Here is a 19,404-nt window from a genome sequence, read left to right as displayed (position 1 = left end):
CGCTACTGCTGTACCCAGCTGAATGAAAATGTTTATAGACCTTCCCTTCTACTTTCAAGAACTTCAGTCTTCATATGTGCATATGAGTATTTGCATATGCCTTTTCATGAAAGAAACTAAACCCTTAAATATAGAAATCAAAAAGTGATTACTTTATGTTCTTTTGGCTTTCTGGACAATCTTTTAATGGAATTTGTACATTTTTTTAATTTTAGAGGATCAAGAAACAATCACTAGAATATAACTCAAAATCATTTGGCATTATTTCAAATCATTTTCATTAAATGATTTTTATTATTTGTGATGGTTTTGTTACTCTGGATGTAAAAATTTTACACAAGGCAAACATGCATTACATTCATTTAACAGTGTTTTATTATTTTTTTCAACATACAACTTAATGTAAGCTACAAAAGTTGTGAAATAGTAATATAATACTAAATAAAATAAAAAATATACCACCATTAAGTTTTGCTTTTTTAAAAAGTTCTCCTATATCTCTTTCCATAACTTAGATACACCAAAGATTGATGTATCACTTAGTAACTGTAACACAATATTGGAATATGTTATAAAAACATTAATTAAACAAGTTTCCATCAACAGCATGAAGAATACTTTAGTTTTTATTATTGGGACAAAGAAATAAAATTTCTAGGCACAATTTTGGGTATTATTTAGTACATAAAGGGATAATATATTAGTGTGTACTATTTTGTACAAAAATACAGTCTAGATGAATTATATTAGTATTTTTAAGATTAAATTTTAGTTTCAATCATTTCATTGCATGTTAATAATATATGGTAGTGTATATGCTAATCCAGGTGTGCTTCGGTATGTATTACTTCTAACACTTAAATCTATTTAATTACATCTTTATAATTTACACACTGACCTTGCAAAAACTAAAGGTGCATTTGTCAGCATTTGATAGATATTTAAAAGCTTAAAAAATATAAATATCTCGCCTTAGCTGAAGTTTGGCTAAGTGTCTATGTTTGTGTGTGCAATATAAAGCAAATTATTTGTGATACATGACATTTTCATATTGGTGACAGGAGACCAAATGAAATTGAAGTGCTAGTGCAACATTTTAATACAATATAATTATATACAAAATATAGTCTTTCACAGAGACAAATGTTTAATTAGTAGATGGAAAAAGATATTTGTTATGCTGCATTGCACATACTTATATTTAGTTTTTAAATCCTTGAAATAATGGTCTTTAAAAGGTGTAAATGAGCATGAAAATGTGAACTTAAGGCAATAACAAAATAAACTAAAAACTAAAATCAAGAATTAGGATCTTACAAGGCTTCTTATAGCTAATCTAATGGGTTTTGTCATATCTAGATGATAAACTGCTTCTATAAATTCTAATAATATATGAATTGTAAGACTTTACAAACCCTAAAGAATTTTTGTATTGTCTTTTAAAATTGGCCTGTATTTTTGGAGTCTCATCCTAAAATACATCATTTAACAGAAGCGCTAAATACTATTATATGAAAGAATTTACAAATTACAAATTTACCTGAGTCAGGTAAATCAAAGTATATGAGCCTGATTTAATGGTACACCATTAATTTCCATGGAATTGAAAAATCTTTTAGGTATTCCCACCCAGTACCTTCTCTACATACAATTTCCACTGCATGTATCATTTATCATACAAAGATATAGACCATAATGTTATTTAGTACATTATGAAAAGAACACTTTATGAAGCACCTTGGTGAAAATGAATGTGATAGACAATGTTTTCTGGAAGTGTTATATAGCCTATTATCTGTGTGTGATATTGTAGAGGCAATACTTCATTGGTATTACTAATGAAGTGAAATAGTGTACATTCAAGATATATGGAGGGAATTTAATAAAGTCTTTAAAGTGGCCAGGCTAAGCATTTGGAAGATACCACTGCTTTAAAGCTCTAGATCAGTGTTTGTCAACCTTGGCCATTTTAAGGTGTGTGGACTTCAACTCCCAACAAATGCTGGGGAATTAAAAAAAAATGAAATTCATACATCTTAAAGTGGACAAGGTTGAGAAACAGTGATCTAGATAGATGCTTCATTCATATAAATGTTCTTAGAATTTGTTATTTCATTTGGTTGAACCAGGGAAATACAAAAGCTGACTTTAACACTTGCTGAACTAAGCAGGGATATTTGGGGATCAACTGAACAGATGCAATTATGAAATTACAATGTTATGATGTACCATTCTAAAGATTCATTACACAGGAATTGTATAGAAACATGGATTCATGTACTGAGCAAAGGGTGGATTCTATGTCCTAAATGCCCTTTTCCAATTTATTATCCTGGAAATGTGATCTAGCAAAACTATCCCTAAACTGAAGAATAATTTATCCATCAACCTGTTTTTATCTGCATACATTCCCTCTGATCTAATTAGTTAAATGCATTCAGTAAATGTCATTTCTATTTTATTCCAATGCCGATCTTATCTAAAAGTGTGCAAGATTCCTAGGCAATAGCATTGGTGAAAAAAAAACCCAAGACATCTGTGACATCCACATAGATTAGAAAGTTAAAAACAAAATGATATGCACTCAAAGGTGGCTGTACATAAAGAAACCAAAGCTGCATGATATCACATCAGACCCTTGATCTACTTAGCCTAGCATTATCAGTTCTGGGAGTAAGTCTCCAAGTTGTCAAGAGGTTTTCTTTTCCATTATTTTCAGGGAATTCTGCCAGTAAATGAACCCGGGTCTTTTTCCATTATCATTCAGGAATTTCAGAAATGTGCATTAAAATGGCTCTAGCTTGCTGTGTGGGCTAAGACATATCCACTTCTGGAAAAGGTTAACCAACATGGAAATAAATATTGACTTCTATTTCAAATTGCATGCAATCATCTTTACAATCCTGGAATGCCATTACTTCTCTTCTAATAGTGGACTACTATTACACATAACGTCTTCATAGTACTTTGGTTTCTTTAACCTTCGTCACTGGGAAGTTGGCTCATTTTGGTTTTCAATCTGCTAAATACATTTTGCCACATATGGAAAACATTGAGCAATTCACCCTTTACTTCTTAACATTCTCTACAATGGTTCCAATGGTTCCAAAATGGAATTCCAATGAAATATTCCTTTTGTTTCTCAGCTACTTACCAGCCCAATTAGCATAAGTTTTAGGGTGGAGGATAAATGAGAGCAGATAACACCAATGATTTCTTTAATATGGAGTACAAAGGCATGGGAGTCATTCCTGCTCCTGAATATGCAGGCTGTTACTTCCTTCTACCTGGATATAAAGCAATATTTTTTAAAGCTTCAGTAATATAGGGTAGATGAGTGGAGATTGCCCAGAAAGTGTAAGGCATAAAAGAGTTCTAGTCTAGGGCAAAAATCATAGTCCAGATCTTATTTTAAAAAACACAAGTGTTTGTTAATAATTATATATTTAAACATATTTATTAATAGATTTATGTTTTGTAGGACACTCCATTTTTCTTTCTGTCATTTGTAATAATTGTCTATTACCGTACTTTGAGGTTTTCAAATTAAGAAATTCTGCATTACAGAGCAGTAACACAGAGCAGCATTTCCATTGTTTTAAGTATTATGTTTTAAAGGAGAGTCAGAGTAGGGTACATTCTAATTTACATGTAACAAAAATAATTGTTTTTAAATTTGTATTAGAACCGTATACATTGTATAAAAATATTTTCAGAATTGAAAAATATCCAAATAAGACATTTCTAAACAAAAATAAATGTTATCCTGGGTAAATCAATTTCAATTTCCCATCCCAAATTAACTTTGGTCACAATATATATATATATATGTATGTCTTTATATTGAAAAATTTGAACAGGAAATAAATTAAGTAAGCAATGATAATTGCAAAGAACTCTCATCTAGTCCTTTATATCTGGAGGAAAAAAAAGTATAATTTGTATATTAATTGTTACAATAATTTATAATTTTCATAATATATCCCTGGTAATCCCTATGGAAAAAATATAGTTGCTTCATTTCTTTTTTTAAAAAAAAATCATATGTATCCAAAGAATGATTTGTCACATTAGCACTTTTTTTAATTAGAATGTCTAAACTGTGTTATATTTCTTTTTTTCTAATTTTACTTCAAGTGAGTTTAATAGTAATATTTTCCCCCACTCCTTAATGAAATATATTTATTGGTATGGCTTTACAGCCCTGGTCATATGTGTTACAAAATGTATCATTAAAGGCTGACAATATCTTGTTGGATTAACAACTGCTCTCAAAAAAGTATACATATATTTATATTAATATTGCCTTGATTTTTATAGATGTTTCCATTTTAAAATGTTTGTTTTTATCTTCATATTTATGGCAAACAAACACACTGGCAGCATTAGATGTTGTGGCAAACTATTATTTATCATCTTAAGAGCTTAGCTATGTGAGAGTCTTAGAATCTTACAGACATCTCAAACTTCCTACAGTGTTGCTCAGAGAAATATATTAGAACCTTTTACTTAAAGCCAAAGTAATGTCACACTTCTCTAAATTAAATGTTTACTGTTGAAAAATGTAGTTAATATTAACTAAGACTTGTTTGCAAAAGCTAGTTTCAGAATCCATAGTTTTAAATTGGCTAATTGTTAAAATTTATCACAATTTATCAAGTTTCGTTAAAATAGGAAGCTGCAATTAGTCTTAGGAAAAAAAATCTCCATGTATCTCCCCTTATATAATCATGCCAGAGGAAAACACGGGAACCTGGTACCATGCATACCTGAAATCCATTGTGTCTCATTTGCCACATAATAATCCATGATTTATTGTGATGACAATGATGACGAAGATATCTCATCCCATTTCAAGCACTTATTTGCCGACACTTCAAATGGTAGTCTAGCTATATTAATTTTAATTATTTTAAGCCTAACCAATAGTTGCAGAAAACTCTTATAAGCTCACAGACATTTAAGAGCTTCTGTGCCTGCACTCTACCATTAGCTTAGGACAGGGGTCTTCAAACTTGGCAACTTTAAGATTTGTGGACTTCAACTCCCAGAATTCCTCAGCCAGCATTACTGGCTGAGGAATTCTGGGAATTGAAGTCCAGAAGTCATAATAGGGGCAAGATTGAAGACCCCTGGCTTAGGATCTCAGGTTCTATCTCCATAGTTCTATAATTACAGAGATATCAATAATGGCCTTCTATAAAGCATTTTCAAACACTGCTCATGAAAACTTTACTGTGGTGCTTAGAAATGAAATGGCATCAAGATAAAAATAGCTCATGCATATTTTCCCCACTCCCCCCACCTTTAAAAATTCTCAGTAGATTTGTGTCATTCTCCACCTTATTTCTAGAACCTGGCTACAGCTGAGACTGAATGTCCAACCACATAATTTGAAGAATATGTTCTAAGTTTTGACTTGTTGACATACCACAGCTGGCTGGAAAATGTACAAACTCATCTTGTTTGAGAACTGCTGAATCATGTTCTTATTGGTTGAATTGTCTTCTCTCAGATCCAGTCATTTATTTTGTGTAAGAGTCCCAGGACCAATACAAGACAGGAGCCTAAGTTGGTAAGATTCAGCATATTTCAGCATATATCATCATGTATGATATATAGAGGCAATTGCACAATTTTTGTGCTAGTAGACTATAACAAATACAGCTGTTTTTTCTCATATCCATTACCTTCCTTACTGTAGCTGCCACTTTTTTTCATTTCACTACAGATGTAGCAGGTGTAATTTATCAGGTTTTTTAAAGAGATGTTAAAAAGCTATTTGCAGTAGTTATAGTCAAAAAGTAATGGCTAATAAATCAATAGAGTAGACAGCTTGGCACTCTACAAAAGTACTAAAAACACTTATAAAAGACAGGACAATCCTTGTTTTATTCCTTTCCTTACAAAAGAAGAAGTTTCCTTTAATAGTAGTCTTCATAGTTCTTAGGGTTCAGACAATAAAGTATGGCACCCCCAAATGAAAATATAGTTGCACCCCAAGCCAGGCCATAGCCCCAGTTGAACTCATGGTATATTCTTAAGTTGACAGTCTCAATGAACTTGATTGGGTAAAGGACAAGACTGCACACCTGAAGAACCACTGGAAAAAAAAAGAGGAGGAGAAAAGGGAGTCAGATACAATTTGTCTCAATTATCTACTACAAATTCAACACAAAATCTTCAGGACGTATTTTAATATAACTTTCTGAATGTTACCTACCTCTTATTTAAAAATTAACATATGACCCTCCCTGGATTGGATTAGAAATCATGTATTTTAATGTTCTGAATTAGGAATTTTCTTTCTACAATGTCAGCAAAGCTGTTTTATCAACAGCAATGAAATCTATTACCATATGCCATTGTTAGTTGAACTTTATAAAACTATAGATATTTGTAATATCTATGTATGAAATCAGTTATATTTAAAAAGGATTAGAGGCAAACGCTTTAGAGAAAGTTGAATATAAAAAAATCTGATATGTGGTAGCAGGGGTGTCAACTGCTGGCCTGCGGATTGGATATGTCACACCAAAACTGCACCCACCTCATTGCCGGCAATGGGAAAAAAGTCACGATATGTTGCAACATGTCATGTGACATCATGAGTTTGACACCCATGTGGTAGAGCTATATAAAAATCCATATAGCATTAGAAGTTATGCCTGCTCAATACAAAAATGCACAACTCTGATTATTGAAGAGTACTGAGGACTAGGGCAATACATAATTTGAAAATCCTAAATATTAAAAAATCCTAATGAATCATAGGGTCTGCAGCTTTATTCTTGTATATGCTACTTATTCTGTTTTCACTAACAAATAAAAGATAGTAACTTATTTTCTCAATTAATGCTAATAATACTAATAATAATGCAGACTAATGATCAATCTAAAATTCTTATTTTCTAAAATACTTTTACCTCTGCATTTTCACTGATTATTCCAAAAGGGGATGTCAATTCACCCTCTCTGTCTTGTAAGCATCTTTAGGACTTGCATTTAGGACAAACATTTAGGGCATATTTATACATAAACAGCAAGAGGGAAATTTCTACTACTTGTCTGGCATTAAATTGCTTATAAACTCTCCAGCATTGGCTGTTGCTACAGTATATTTTCATCTCAAGTAACCAAAGAAACTGATATGGTACCATAAAGTAATACAACCCTGGCTCAGGTAAAAAGCAGATTTGTTGGCTTCAATGACCAGAAGATTTGTTATTCAAAGAAGAAATATATCCATCTTCTACATCATATCATACCTATACCTATAATCCTAGGAAAAAATATGAATCTCAGTAATCTTCCAAACATAGAAAGAAACATAAAAATACATGCAATAAAAGGAACAGAAGATTTTTGCCCTACCATAAAAATACTACATAGCAGGTACACTACAGAAGTGTAAGACAGAGAGACAGAGAGACAGAGAAGCAAGACACACAGAGATTAAAACACAAATCATTTCAATATGGCAATGAAAAATTCTTCAAACTGAATCCGATACTGTAAGGACCAAAAGCCTTACATTCCCCCTAACAATCCATAGCTGTTGAATTTTTATGAAAGAAATAGTCTATTATTTATTGTTTCATCTGCCATTTAAACTGACACATTTCAGGAAATGTAACTTGTTACAGTATTTTATAAACATTTGCTTCTTCTTTATAAACAAAACTTTTCAGAGAGTGTCTGAGAAATGATTCAAATGGTCTAGGTTTTAGGGCCAGGCTAGAAACCAGCTGGGTAACTTTGAACCAGCCTCTCTCTCAGTCCAATCCACCTCAAAGGTTTGTTGTGGGGAAAATAGGAGAAAGAAGGAGTATTAGCTATATGTGCTCCTTTGAGTTATTTATAAAAATAATAAAGGTAGAATAAAATAAAATTTTTAAAAAAAATCCCCACAAGCAGCCCATATTATTTTTAAAAAATGCATAGGAATCCTTTGGGAATGTGTGTTTCATTTTAAAGTGATATACAATCTAAATTTGCTTAGCCAATACTCAGTAACATTGAAATTACATTACCACAATGAGTTATATTTAATCCACAAAGAATACATCAATCCAAATAGTCAGCAGCATATATAAATCATACATTATTAGAACAAAATAACACATGTGAGGATTCTAAAGAACAATCCCTATTCCCCTTCCATTATTCTTTTTCTGTTTATATTGTTCAGACTTTTATGAGAATTGCCAAGAACACAGGTGGCAAAATTAATGATTTCTATAAACAAATTATAACAAAGGAGAAGTTAATGAAGTAATATAATCAAGGGAAGCTTATTTATCACATATGATTTGTTATATTAACTAGTAGTTAAATATAATTCCTATGGAACTGTGTATATAATTAAATTGTGTATAAAACTTTGGGGAGCTACATATATATATATACAAAAGCACATAACTTCCATTATTTTAATTTGAATTCTTTAATTAAAATATGGAATATTGTTTATAACCTAAACAATTTTAAACAAATTTGTTCAGAAGATTAATAAATGTGTAGATGTTTATGTTTTTTTAAATATCCATTTTGACTAAATTTGACTAAGTGAAACTGATCATTCATAATACGTGTTTAGTCATACCTCTGCATTAATCCATTATTCTCTTGGTTAGTCTATTAATTTTCTATATACACTGACAATTAATACCTGTATTCCTGTTAAAAGGGGTTAAATTAGCAACCATCCAACTAAGAAAAAAGAACTGAAAAACTTGCTGATGGTCTATCCAAACTTCAGTCCATTCACTGTGAGAAATCATGAAGAATAGGTAAAGTATCAAATGGTTTGATGAGGACATGTTTTATTCCTATCTTTGAAAGATATGGCAGAAAGAATTTGGTGAAATAGAAACCACTAATTATGATTATCAATATCTTGAAAGATTGTAGAAAAAAATCACAATGCATGTACATCTTGACATTGGGAAAGTGATAAAAAGGCCCATGAAATTCTAATTAGCAAGCTAGTTAAATATGGACAAGATAGCAGGTTCATTAAACTAAAAATTGAACTTGAAGAGTATTCCTCAATGTGTCAGCAAATATGTATTGAGTGAGGTGCTATAGAATTATCATTATGATTTAAATTAAATAAATATTTAAATATTGTCACATTTCATATACAAGTAAAACAAAATCCAAAATGATATTGATAAGATTTGAAAAGATAAAAGAATGCAGACAAATACAAAGTCGTTCACTTATCAAAAAGAAATACCGTAAATGCCGGCGTATAAGACGACTTCCGCGAGCGCTGAAATCGGCGCCAAAGACGGGGGTTGTCTTATACGCCGAGTCGTCTTATACGCCGGAAATACTGGTAGTTTCCGGCGTATAAGACGACGTTCTAGGAATGCGGCCCGGCTATAAAGACGGGGGTCATCTTATACGCCGGGTCGCCTAATACGGCGGCATATACGGTAAATGTAAATGTGAAAAGGATACTAGAATAAAAGCTTATTACAGGAATGTGATGTGGCTGCTAAAAAAGCAAATGTAATTTTGGGTGTAATCCAGTGGTGGGATTCAGCCGGTTCACACCACTTTGGCAGAACCGGTAGCTAATTTTTTGTTGCCCAGACCCAGAATGGACTTTCGGAAGTGGCAGCCACACAGAGAACCAATTGTTCACATATTTGAATCCCACCACTAGTGTAATCATATATACAGAAGGAGGAGGGGGGAGGAAAAAGAAGAAGGGGAGGAGGTGGTGCAGAAAGATGCAGGAAGTTCTTCTCTTTATCACCCCACAATGCATGATACAGAAAATTATTATTAAGTAATAGAAACATAGAATAGAAACAAATATTAGGAAAAACGTCCTAGTGGAAACAGCATTTGGACAGTTAATTCATTTATCAAGGAAATGTGAGTTTCTCTTTGTTGCGTGAATACGGTCAAAGGCTGAACAACAATCTCTTGAGGATGATTTAATTTTGATCCCTGCACTGAATAGGGAGTTAATGACCTTTCAAGTTCTTTAATTCTATATCTGTAATTCATTTCATTTCCTTCACAGCATTAGTGAGTTAAAGTTAATTCTTCTAAAACATTGCAATACACAAATGTATATTCTTTTTTTTCTAGACAGGTTTTTTTTCATGAAAAACTGTTTTACTCTCTTGATTATAAAATGCAGCCTTCATGTAATGAAAGTTAGTTTATTGGAGGGATTAACTTTTAAGTTTATACTAACATTTTGATGGTAAATGCAAATTTAGACATTTGAATAAACATTTTGAAAAAAATCCATTCTTGTTTATTAGCAGAATCATCTCAAGGCACTGAAGCATTTTTTTATTGTTGACAAATTTCTGTTGTTAATGGCAGTCTCATTTATTTCTACAGAACTTCTAAATCAAGAGAAAATAGCAAACTAACTTCTATTCTGATATATTTTTGGCATCACTGAACCAATTTCTCTCTCACACACTCTTTTCACTCTTAACAAATATGTGAAAACTAAATGGCTTATTTTCTTTTCTAGCTTCTGCAGCATTGTTTATTACAAGTTTTATACAGTAATTGTTGAATGTTTAGAATTATTTAGCATCAATCAAATGCTTAAGAGAAGTCTACTTAAGATACTTTTTCCTCTAATATAATCCTTCTCATCTTTCTTTTTCTGTTAGATAACTGAAGCTTTTTTCAAAGCACATGAGGTGAAAAGGCTTGAATGAAAGCAGCTGAAGAATTATAAATGTTTAAGTAAAACAATTAAAATAAAATATGTTTTCAGTAAACAATTCTTCCTGTTTTCTGCCAGTGAATGGAATGAAGATCAAAACAATCCTTGCAAATAGTTTTGAAAATTGGAAAGATACAGCTTCACTATAACAACACCTACATGTATTCCTTTCTTTCTTAAATGGTTTAACTAAAATAATGGAAACAGAAGAGGGCAGTAGGATTCTTTTGCTTATAATTATATTCATCCTTGAACTACTAAGAACCTGGATTCTACATGTTTTTAAATTGATTTTTAAAAATCCATCCAGCAGACTAGATAGATGTAATTCTCTCTGTTATGGTATATTGGATAAGCTTACTATTTCAGTTGCGGCAAAAATGTAATTGACAGAAAGAAAGCCGCAGCTGGAAAACTTAGCAAGAAGGAAGGGAAAACTCTATTATTAGCTAACTTGATGAATATTCAAATCCATATCAAATGATGATTTTGTTATACAGTATATTCCACTAGAGAACATCCCTGAGTTTTCATATGAGCCTTAAAAACTAATTTCTTCATATAATCCCTTTCCTTTGAAAAATAAGGGATTTATATACTATGAAGGCTATTAAAATAAATAACAAAAGGCAAAGCTGACACAATGAAAGTAAGGCTTTCTGTGGAGCATAAAAAATATAAACACATTGGAGTTTAATCCTATTTATTTTTTATATGAATGATTTCCAAAACTAATCCTAAAGAACACTGACACTGTACATTGAAAGATAAAGTCCCTTAAGTTTCTACAAAGACCTGGATTGGCATCTATTATAATCACCTACAATGTGTTTTAAAAATGTCAAGCAAGCAATGCCGGACGAGATAAGATACTACTATTATCAAGTGACAATATGTGCTTTATTTCTTCTAATGCTTAGATTGGAGGGATGACACCTAGGCTGAAAAAATAGATACAGAATCCCTCCTTCATTTAGTTGCCACTTGGATTTTGCCCTCCGATAAAGAATGCTCTTCAAACTTTAAATGATAGAAAGAGTTGGCCTGGAAGGAAAATCTTGGGATTTCTTGGCCATGTAAACAAAAGCTGAACAATCTGAAATGAAAGAATTATTTTTGGATTATCAGAGATGTTTTATCTCTATTCTTGAGAAAGTAGCAGCTATCTAATGTTGTACATATTTCAGAACGGCCGTTAACTTACCTGCTGCAAACAGCATGACAGCTACGGGCCTGTAGAACCTCCTCCGTGATCCCACGCAGATAGAAATTAGTCCAACCAAGAAAGCTATAAGAATTATGGCAGCACCACCCAACAGCATAGAAAGGGTAGCAATCTGCCAATCTATAAAGGAAAAGGAAAAAGGTGAGAGTTTAGTTCAGATTAACTCAAATAAAGAGATCTTCATTAGAATAGAAATAGATAATAAAAAGTATGAAATAAATAAACTTCTCTATTATGTGACAGCAGAACTCTAAATATACTCTTTACAGAGTTTATAAGCTTTTCATTTAGAGACTGATATTTGTGTATTTGACCTATATTCTATAGGAAAAACATACAATCACATCTTATTTTAGGAAATGAAAATATATGAATTCTGCAAATTAATTAATTCCATGTTGGCTGGCCCTAACCAATGCAACTCCCCACCCTGAGCTCTTAAAGAGAAAAGGGTGTCTCCAAAGAAATAGGTTTTCAACAACCCAGGGCAAAGTAATTTGAGTTTGCAAGCCCTTCAACCAGTATGCAGTTTGGTTTACCCATATAAATTTCTCTCAGCTTTGCTAATATACAGACTTCAAATATTTATTTTTGCTCTTACATCCCTGTGGACAAAGCACAAAATAAGAACTACTAGCTTTTGTATTCTCTGAGTTGTAGAAGTAAACCAGCCTCTTTTCTCCCTGACAGCTAGATGAAAGTTAACATTAATACATGCTATCAAATACATTTATTCTGTAATTTTCATTTTGAGACTGATTTTGCACTGCAGACTTCAGGAAGCATCTGGACTTGTTATGAATTTCTTTATTTCCCCATTTCCCACTTTTTATAATTTGTTGGCTATTGACGAATTCACAAAAACTCAACAGTTTTACCCACTATTTTGTGCCATTTTGGCTGTTTGTATTATAGGCATTGTTCAGCTGGGGATTTCAATTTCTATAGAAAGATTTGGATCGACATATAATAACAATCTAAGTTTTTTTTTCTTTTGAAAAAAAAAGATTTAACAATGGAAATAAAGCAAAGACTGATAATTACTAGGTATATTATAGATGGAGGTTATTATTGTACTCCTGAAAGAAAACATTCTTCCAGCTTTTCCTTAGCTCTGGATAGTAAGTTCCTATGGAGATCACTAGGAATATTCTTTCAAATAAAAAACAAACTTCAGCAAAATAATTTTCTGAGGACTGGTAAATTTTGACATCATGGAGAATATGTGACTGCTGATAGTAAAAAATGTTTTGATGGCATATAATCAATTAGATTTTAACAGTATCTCTGACTGATAAACTATTTTTTTATTTAATCTACATGTACCTCTAAACATTTATAATCTCATTTCCTTAAAAAAAAAGGAAATACTATTTTAAATATATACAAAATGTCTTGAAATTTAAATGTTTCATCCAAATTTTATTTCATATTCTAACTTTACCAGACATATTCCAATGGCAAATAGAGCCCACTAACTGCCTTTTCATAGTTGAAAATACTTTTTCTAATGTTAGTGAGATCTAGAATTATTCAAAATTAAGACATCCAGAGAAGAAATGGCAGACTGAAGACGGCTCTGCAAAAAATGGAGCCAAGAACCACAGCAAAATAAAGATCCAGTGGATAGACTGGGTTTTCAATAATTCCTTTCCAGATAAGTAGAGGACTTGAGATTGTTCGTAAGTGCTCCAGATGGCTGCTCGTCAGAAGCAGATAGCAAGATAACAGTCTCTGGCAGGTTTAAAGGTCTGGTAGACAAACAAATACCCATCTTGCTCAAACTGTATTCAGCACCTTTAAAAGGACCCTGATTTTGTATAGTATTTCCTTTTTTAATCCTTTCAGAAATTGCTTGTTAACTGCTTCTCACTTATTAAGAGCCTTTGGATCAACATGTTTTATGCACCAGGTGAGTTTCCTTCAGTCCTTAGTGAAAAAAGTTTTAAATATAAGTTTTGAAAAAATAAACAGCAAAAGGGCAACTGAAATTTTGATTTTAAAAAGTTACAAATGGACTAAGGTCCAGGTAAATTTGAAATAAGATTTTGGAACTAATCATAACAAGTGCTACCCATGGGATTATGCATTTGTTTTAAAAAAAATTTAAAAAAACTGTACAAGACTTTAAAATTGGACATTACAAGGATTTAGGGAAACTGAAGACTCAAACCCAACTCACAACTACAGAATGAAGCAAAATATTTTAAAGTTGGATATACTGAAGTACATTTTTAAACAATAGCCTATAGACTCCATAAGAAATGGAATCTGGGAAGAAGTGATCACTTGATGTATTTTAAAAGAAAGTGGTAAAATAGTTTATACTTGTTATGATGAATGTGGGAAGTGGGAACTACTTCATATATTTCTTTTCTTTTTCTTTACTATATTGTTTATTTCTAGCCCTTCCATTTTTTCTTTTTTATAGTTTGTACTTTATTATTTTTTACTGATGTAATTGTAATCTATAATAAAATTACTATTTAAAAAATTAAACATTTTGACTTCAAAACTTTTATCACAGTTCCAGGCCTGGGCCAGTTTGTTTTATTTAAATTAAATGTAATTACCAGTTTTTAAAATTGTTTTGCACACTATCCAATCAGACAGTTATATATATTACATAAAAAAACAGAAGCAAAGGTAATAGAGCACTAAGATTTATAGCTGATGGCATAAAATCAGATAATAGCTAAATAATTTTGACCTGAGATTTTAACAGCTAGTGTTTTAACTGTTAAGTATTAAAATTAGAGACCTCCATTTTGTAGTTGTGAGACTCTACACTCTGATGAAATTTAAAATGCCATATATGTGCATAAAACTTCGTGCCAGTGGTCAATTGTTGACTTTTTTAATGTTAATAATTTTTGTGCTGCTAATTTAATGTATTTTAAAATAATTTTACAGGAATGTTTGTTCAAAATGAATTACTCAGAGAGTTATAGAACTCCTCAAAGGTCACCACAGCTAAGACATAATACGTAACAGAAGCCTTGTTGGTTCTGATCACAACTTGGAATTTTGTTTCTTACAGTGGCTTACCAGATGACTGTGGTGCTCACCAGCAAAAGATGGAAACATATTTTTTTTTCACCAATTCTCCTGCATTTGGAGACATATATCCAATGCAGAGGTAAGGCGAAGTCTTCAAGACTTAGTCCTTTATAGATCTATTCTTTTTCCTTTCAAAGCTATTCAATTTATGGGCCACAGTCAGAACTTGTGCTAAAGAATTCCACAAATGAATTAGCTCCTATATAAATAACCCTGCAATTGTTCCAGATGACAACAAATCATTATGCATTGACCATTCATGCAAATAAATGATTTTATGAATGTCTTTCCATGGTTTCTTTTCTTTTCTTTTTTGTATTCCTAAAATGGAGTAGGAAGATAATGCAAAAATCTTCCAGAAAAAAAATCATTTTGTTTTGTTTGTTTGTCTGTTTTTTGCCAGCAGAACATCAGAACAGCTGGTAGTGGAGCTTTTAAAATATAATAAAATATAGATAAATAAATTATTTGTTCTAGAATTGTTATATAAATTTTGAAATATGTTATTAATAAATAGCCAAATTAAAGCTGGGTCAACATCCCTTAAGACACAAATTAATGAGATTTTTAAAATTTCTATCCCTCCTTTTTTCACACTTAATAATTTAGTGAAAGGTTCCCCCAATACTAGTCACAAAACTATGCATTTCTCTGTAGTACCCACTATGAGATTGTGAGTCTCAAGTGGTCTGAGTTAGTAGCAAGTCTCCGTCAGGCATTCTCTTTATCTAGTCAAGTTAATGCAGGGGCACAGAATGATTTCCTCAAGTCTTAGCTGTCCTGATAATTGATATTACAAAATATCTCTGCTTACAACACAGTACTGTACAATCCTCCAGAAAATGCAAACACTTCAACATTAGTTGGCATTCTCTACTACCAATGTTCTTTCTATAGCTTCCTGCAGCAAATAACTATGTTCTAACCAAGGAGACTATCCTTTCAATTAGCGTATATCACTAGTATGTTTAGAAGAAGGAATTGACTGATCACCATTTCTGTACTGGATTGAAGATGCAAAGGGAATGTCTGAACAGGTTTTTAATTGAAATTTTTAGAAAATAAACATTGCTAGCTCACTTCCCTAAATGCAATATAAAATTCTTACTATGAAATGACAAGTCAAGAGCAATTGAAACTTCTTGAAATAATTTACAATCTGACGATCTAAGTAAGTAGAAATGTTATCATATTAAGGAAAGCTACAGACATAAGCTGTTTCAAAGTGAAATGTGGGCAACTGATCCTGAGGAACATGCTATGACCTATATACTCAGGATTGGGCTCTCACAATATGATCTCCTGCAAAGTGAGAGAAGGAATGGGGTATTCTGAGTTATAAGGAGTGCCCTTTAGGATTTTTAGGGGCAAAGAAAGGATCAAGGCAGCTACAGTATTTTGCCTCTGAAAATCTTTCCAAGTGATAACATAGGAAGTTCCAGTTTTTTAAAGGTTCCCTTTGACATCATTTCTTCACCTAAAATTAAGATGCCCATTCTGTCCTTAAAACCAATTCCAAGTGACTCATACTAACTTAGCCACAGGTGAGGGACTCTGGCTCAAATTTTCCCAGCCCAAATGTACAGGTTAATGTTCTGTGTGACTCTAAAGGCCCAATTCAAAAGAGTCACTTCTAATGTATAGATGTTAGCAACAACAATAACATCATGCATTAATCACACATAGAAGTTCAAGATGTATATGCTGATCTCAATGCTTCTTCCCCCACAAAATCTAAGCTGTCCAGTATGACCTTGCTAAATGTGAATATTCAAGAGAGGAAGTCTGAACTGTTAGGCCTCTCTTGCAGATAGGTTTTCTTTTCTAAGATGAAAAACAAATGACCTCTTCTGTGAAATGCTTTTTATTTTCATATGTTAATAGTTTTTATATCTTTATGGAATGAATATAGCTGGATTTAGTCTGCAAAAGAGAGATGACTAGCACAGTTCAGTCTAAATCAGTATTTTTCAAACTGGGCATCTTTAAGATGTATGGACTTCAACTTTCAGAACTGCTAGCTTGGGAATTCTGGGAGTTGAAATCCATATATGTTAAAGTTGCCAAATTTGAAAAACACTGGTCTGAATCAAAGTCCTTTATTTAAATTAGCTGAACATTCTTCTTCTTTTTAAAAAACCATAGCAGTTAATAAATCATCTGCTAGGTTTTCTACTGACCTGTAAGTAGATTCTACATTTATACACGTTATAAAATCTATTTTAGATCAAAATGTAGATTTGGGAGCCATTTTATTGCCTTTTGTCATTTTGATTGTTTATGGAGTGGTTATTATAAAAAAATGAGATGAACAATTAAACAATTAAAAGTTCAGTTCAATATTTATATTACACCTCAGTGAAGATTCATAGAATAAGAGGCAGTTAATATGTTATAATACCACATAAATGCCATTTTACTGTTTCATTTTCTTTATTTCTTTTAGAAAGTGAACAAGATATTAGGCAACTCTGAAGTACTAAATATTTAGATATATAAATAAAATAAGGCAGCAGGCACAGGAAATTGTCTACAAAGTAGAAATGGTGAAGAATATGCTATGGCTAAAAAGGTATGGCTAATTATTTTAACTAAAATGCATGGACAGAGATATGAAATTTCTAGATCTAAGATGAAATGATAGCACATTTTTGAAAATATTTTTTTGTTTGCTCTCAGCACTTTTGTGATCATGCAAAGGAGCAGCATTGACTTTTTAATTGTCAAGATTTGCAAGTGTAATAAAGTTAATCAGAAGCTTTCAAAGCAATTGTGTTCCAAATTTTAACAATACTTTGTCAATTTTTTGCTCTCTCCTAAAAGGCTTCTAGACTTTATGGTGTGATTATCCACAGTCATCTGTCAACGTATCTTAAACAGATACATAATGGAGCTTCAGAACTTGATTTGCAATGGTTTAATCAAAGAATAACCATATTTAAAAAGTTGCTTTAAATTAAGTCCAAAGCATTATATTCCTGTTGCCAAAGGATAATGAAAGGTCCATGCCAAATGAAAAGTTCATGCCAATATGATCATACAGCTATAAGGCTATAATCAGAATTGCCTCTTTTGTTTTTTATTGAACTATAAAGAATATTCAAGATGAAGCTGGTTTCTAGAGTAATCTATATTTTGTGGGAAGTCAGCCCCCCCCCCAGAGAAAGAAATATTTTTGGAAATATTTAAAAGGCAGAATATATTTCCCTAAAGGATTTTAAAGGCAGAAACCAACCCCTCCCCCAAATCTCTCTGTCCCAAACAGAAACCAAGTCTGCAAAAAAGCAGATGTGATAATCTTGTCAAAAAGACTGGAGTCAGGAAACTGGGATTAGGAAGAAAGATCCCTAGAATCAACAATCCCTCACACCAAAAATCTAAGAGTCATCAGTCATCATCAGGGAAGCAGGATATGATTTTGGAACATAATAAAATTAACCCACCACCATCAGAATACCAGAAAGGCACACTCAGACTCAGGTCAAAGTTCATGCCACAGGAACAACTCCAAACAAAAGGCTCAAGAGGTATAAAAACCCACCACTCCCTACTACATGAGCTTTTTCTCTTTTTTCTTCCAGAGACATCTTTCTGTCTGGCTCTCCCTTTCAATAAACTGCAACCTTCTTTCTAAAGCAGTCGCTATGTTGTTTATTCCCAGCTTGGACTGAACCATGATGAAGACTTTTCTTTCAACAGTTTCCTCCATGAAAATCTATATACTATTAAAAGTCTTGTATCTATAACCTCTGTTTGGGCAAAATAGTGGATCCCAGGGCAACCATTTTTAAACCAAAGTACATCAGATGGGCTAACTTACAGGCTAACTAACCCATGACTATTGTGGAATTGAAATTTGGCAAATTTTATCAAACATTTATGACATAAAAATTGTCATAAAATATTTATGACATAATGCAAAATGTTACAAAACATTTCCTGTGGCCAACTCCTGATGATTGACTGTGCTTTAGAGCTCAACATGGGCTACTTTCAAGGCAGACACATCTCTGAATATCTCGCTGAATTTTAAGAACTTTTTCATTAGAAGCTCTAGCAAACAAACATTGTTTGTTTGTTTGTTTAAAATGTTTATATATCTGCCTATTTTATAACTAATTCTGTATCATGTACAATGCCTTATTGAAAGCACTAAGAATCTGGTAAGGAAAAATCTCTGAAAGGATGACCCAACAGGTCCTAGGTTGTCTAGTGAGTCCTAGTCTTCAAATTTCCAGAAGGAAATTAGCTCTTTTAGGAATATCAGACTAAGCAGAATTTTTACAAAGCACTTTAATCGATGTAAGATGCCACATTGCATTATCTATCAGTAACAGACTATAATGATATAAACACAGTAACAGACTATAATGATATAAACATGGCACTCACTAGAGGTTCCAAATGT

At 32.2% G+C, this 19,404-nt stretch overlaps 1 protein-coding gene and 1 long non-coding RNA gene across 2 annotated transcripts in view; one reads left to right on the top strand and one right to left on the bottom strand.

Moving 5' to 3' along the window:
* Positions 1-357: 357 nt before the first annotated feature.
* Positions 358-19,404, bottom strand: part of TMEM47 (transmembrane protein 47) — a 34,266-nt gene continuing 15,219 nt past the window's right edge. The window contains exons 2-3 of the mRNA XM_039329613.1: positions 11,916-12,056; positions 358-6,103 (exon numbers count right to left, since the gene is read on the bottom strand). Of these exons, the coding sequence (XP_039185547.1) occupies positions 5,925-6,103; positions 11,916-12,056 (320 nt within the window). The 3' untranslated portion in view covers positions 358-5,924. The remainder of the gene's footprint in view (positions 6,104-11,915; positions 12,057-19,404) is intronic.
* Positions 5,443-10,766, top strand: LOC120301882. Its single transcript, XR_005555055.1, has 3 exons — positions 5,443-5,575; positions 8,690-8,792; positions 10,656-10,766. It is a non-coding gene; the product is annotated as an uncharacterized LOC120301882 (long non-coding RNA).

The sequence above is a fragment of the Crotalus tigris genome, unplaced genomic scaffold, assembly GCF_016545835.1.
Source record: "Crotalus tigris isolate CLP2741 ecotype Arizona unplaced genomic scaffold, ASM1654583v1 scf7180000024401.5802323, whole genome shotgun sequence".
Taxonomy (NCBI): domain Eukaryota; kingdom Metazoa; phylum Chordata; class Lepidosauria; order Squamata; family Viperidae; genus Crotalus; species Crotalus tigris.
The sequence above is the reverse complement of the archived record's forward strand: the minus strand, read 5'-3'. Positions and strand labels throughout refer to the sequence as shown.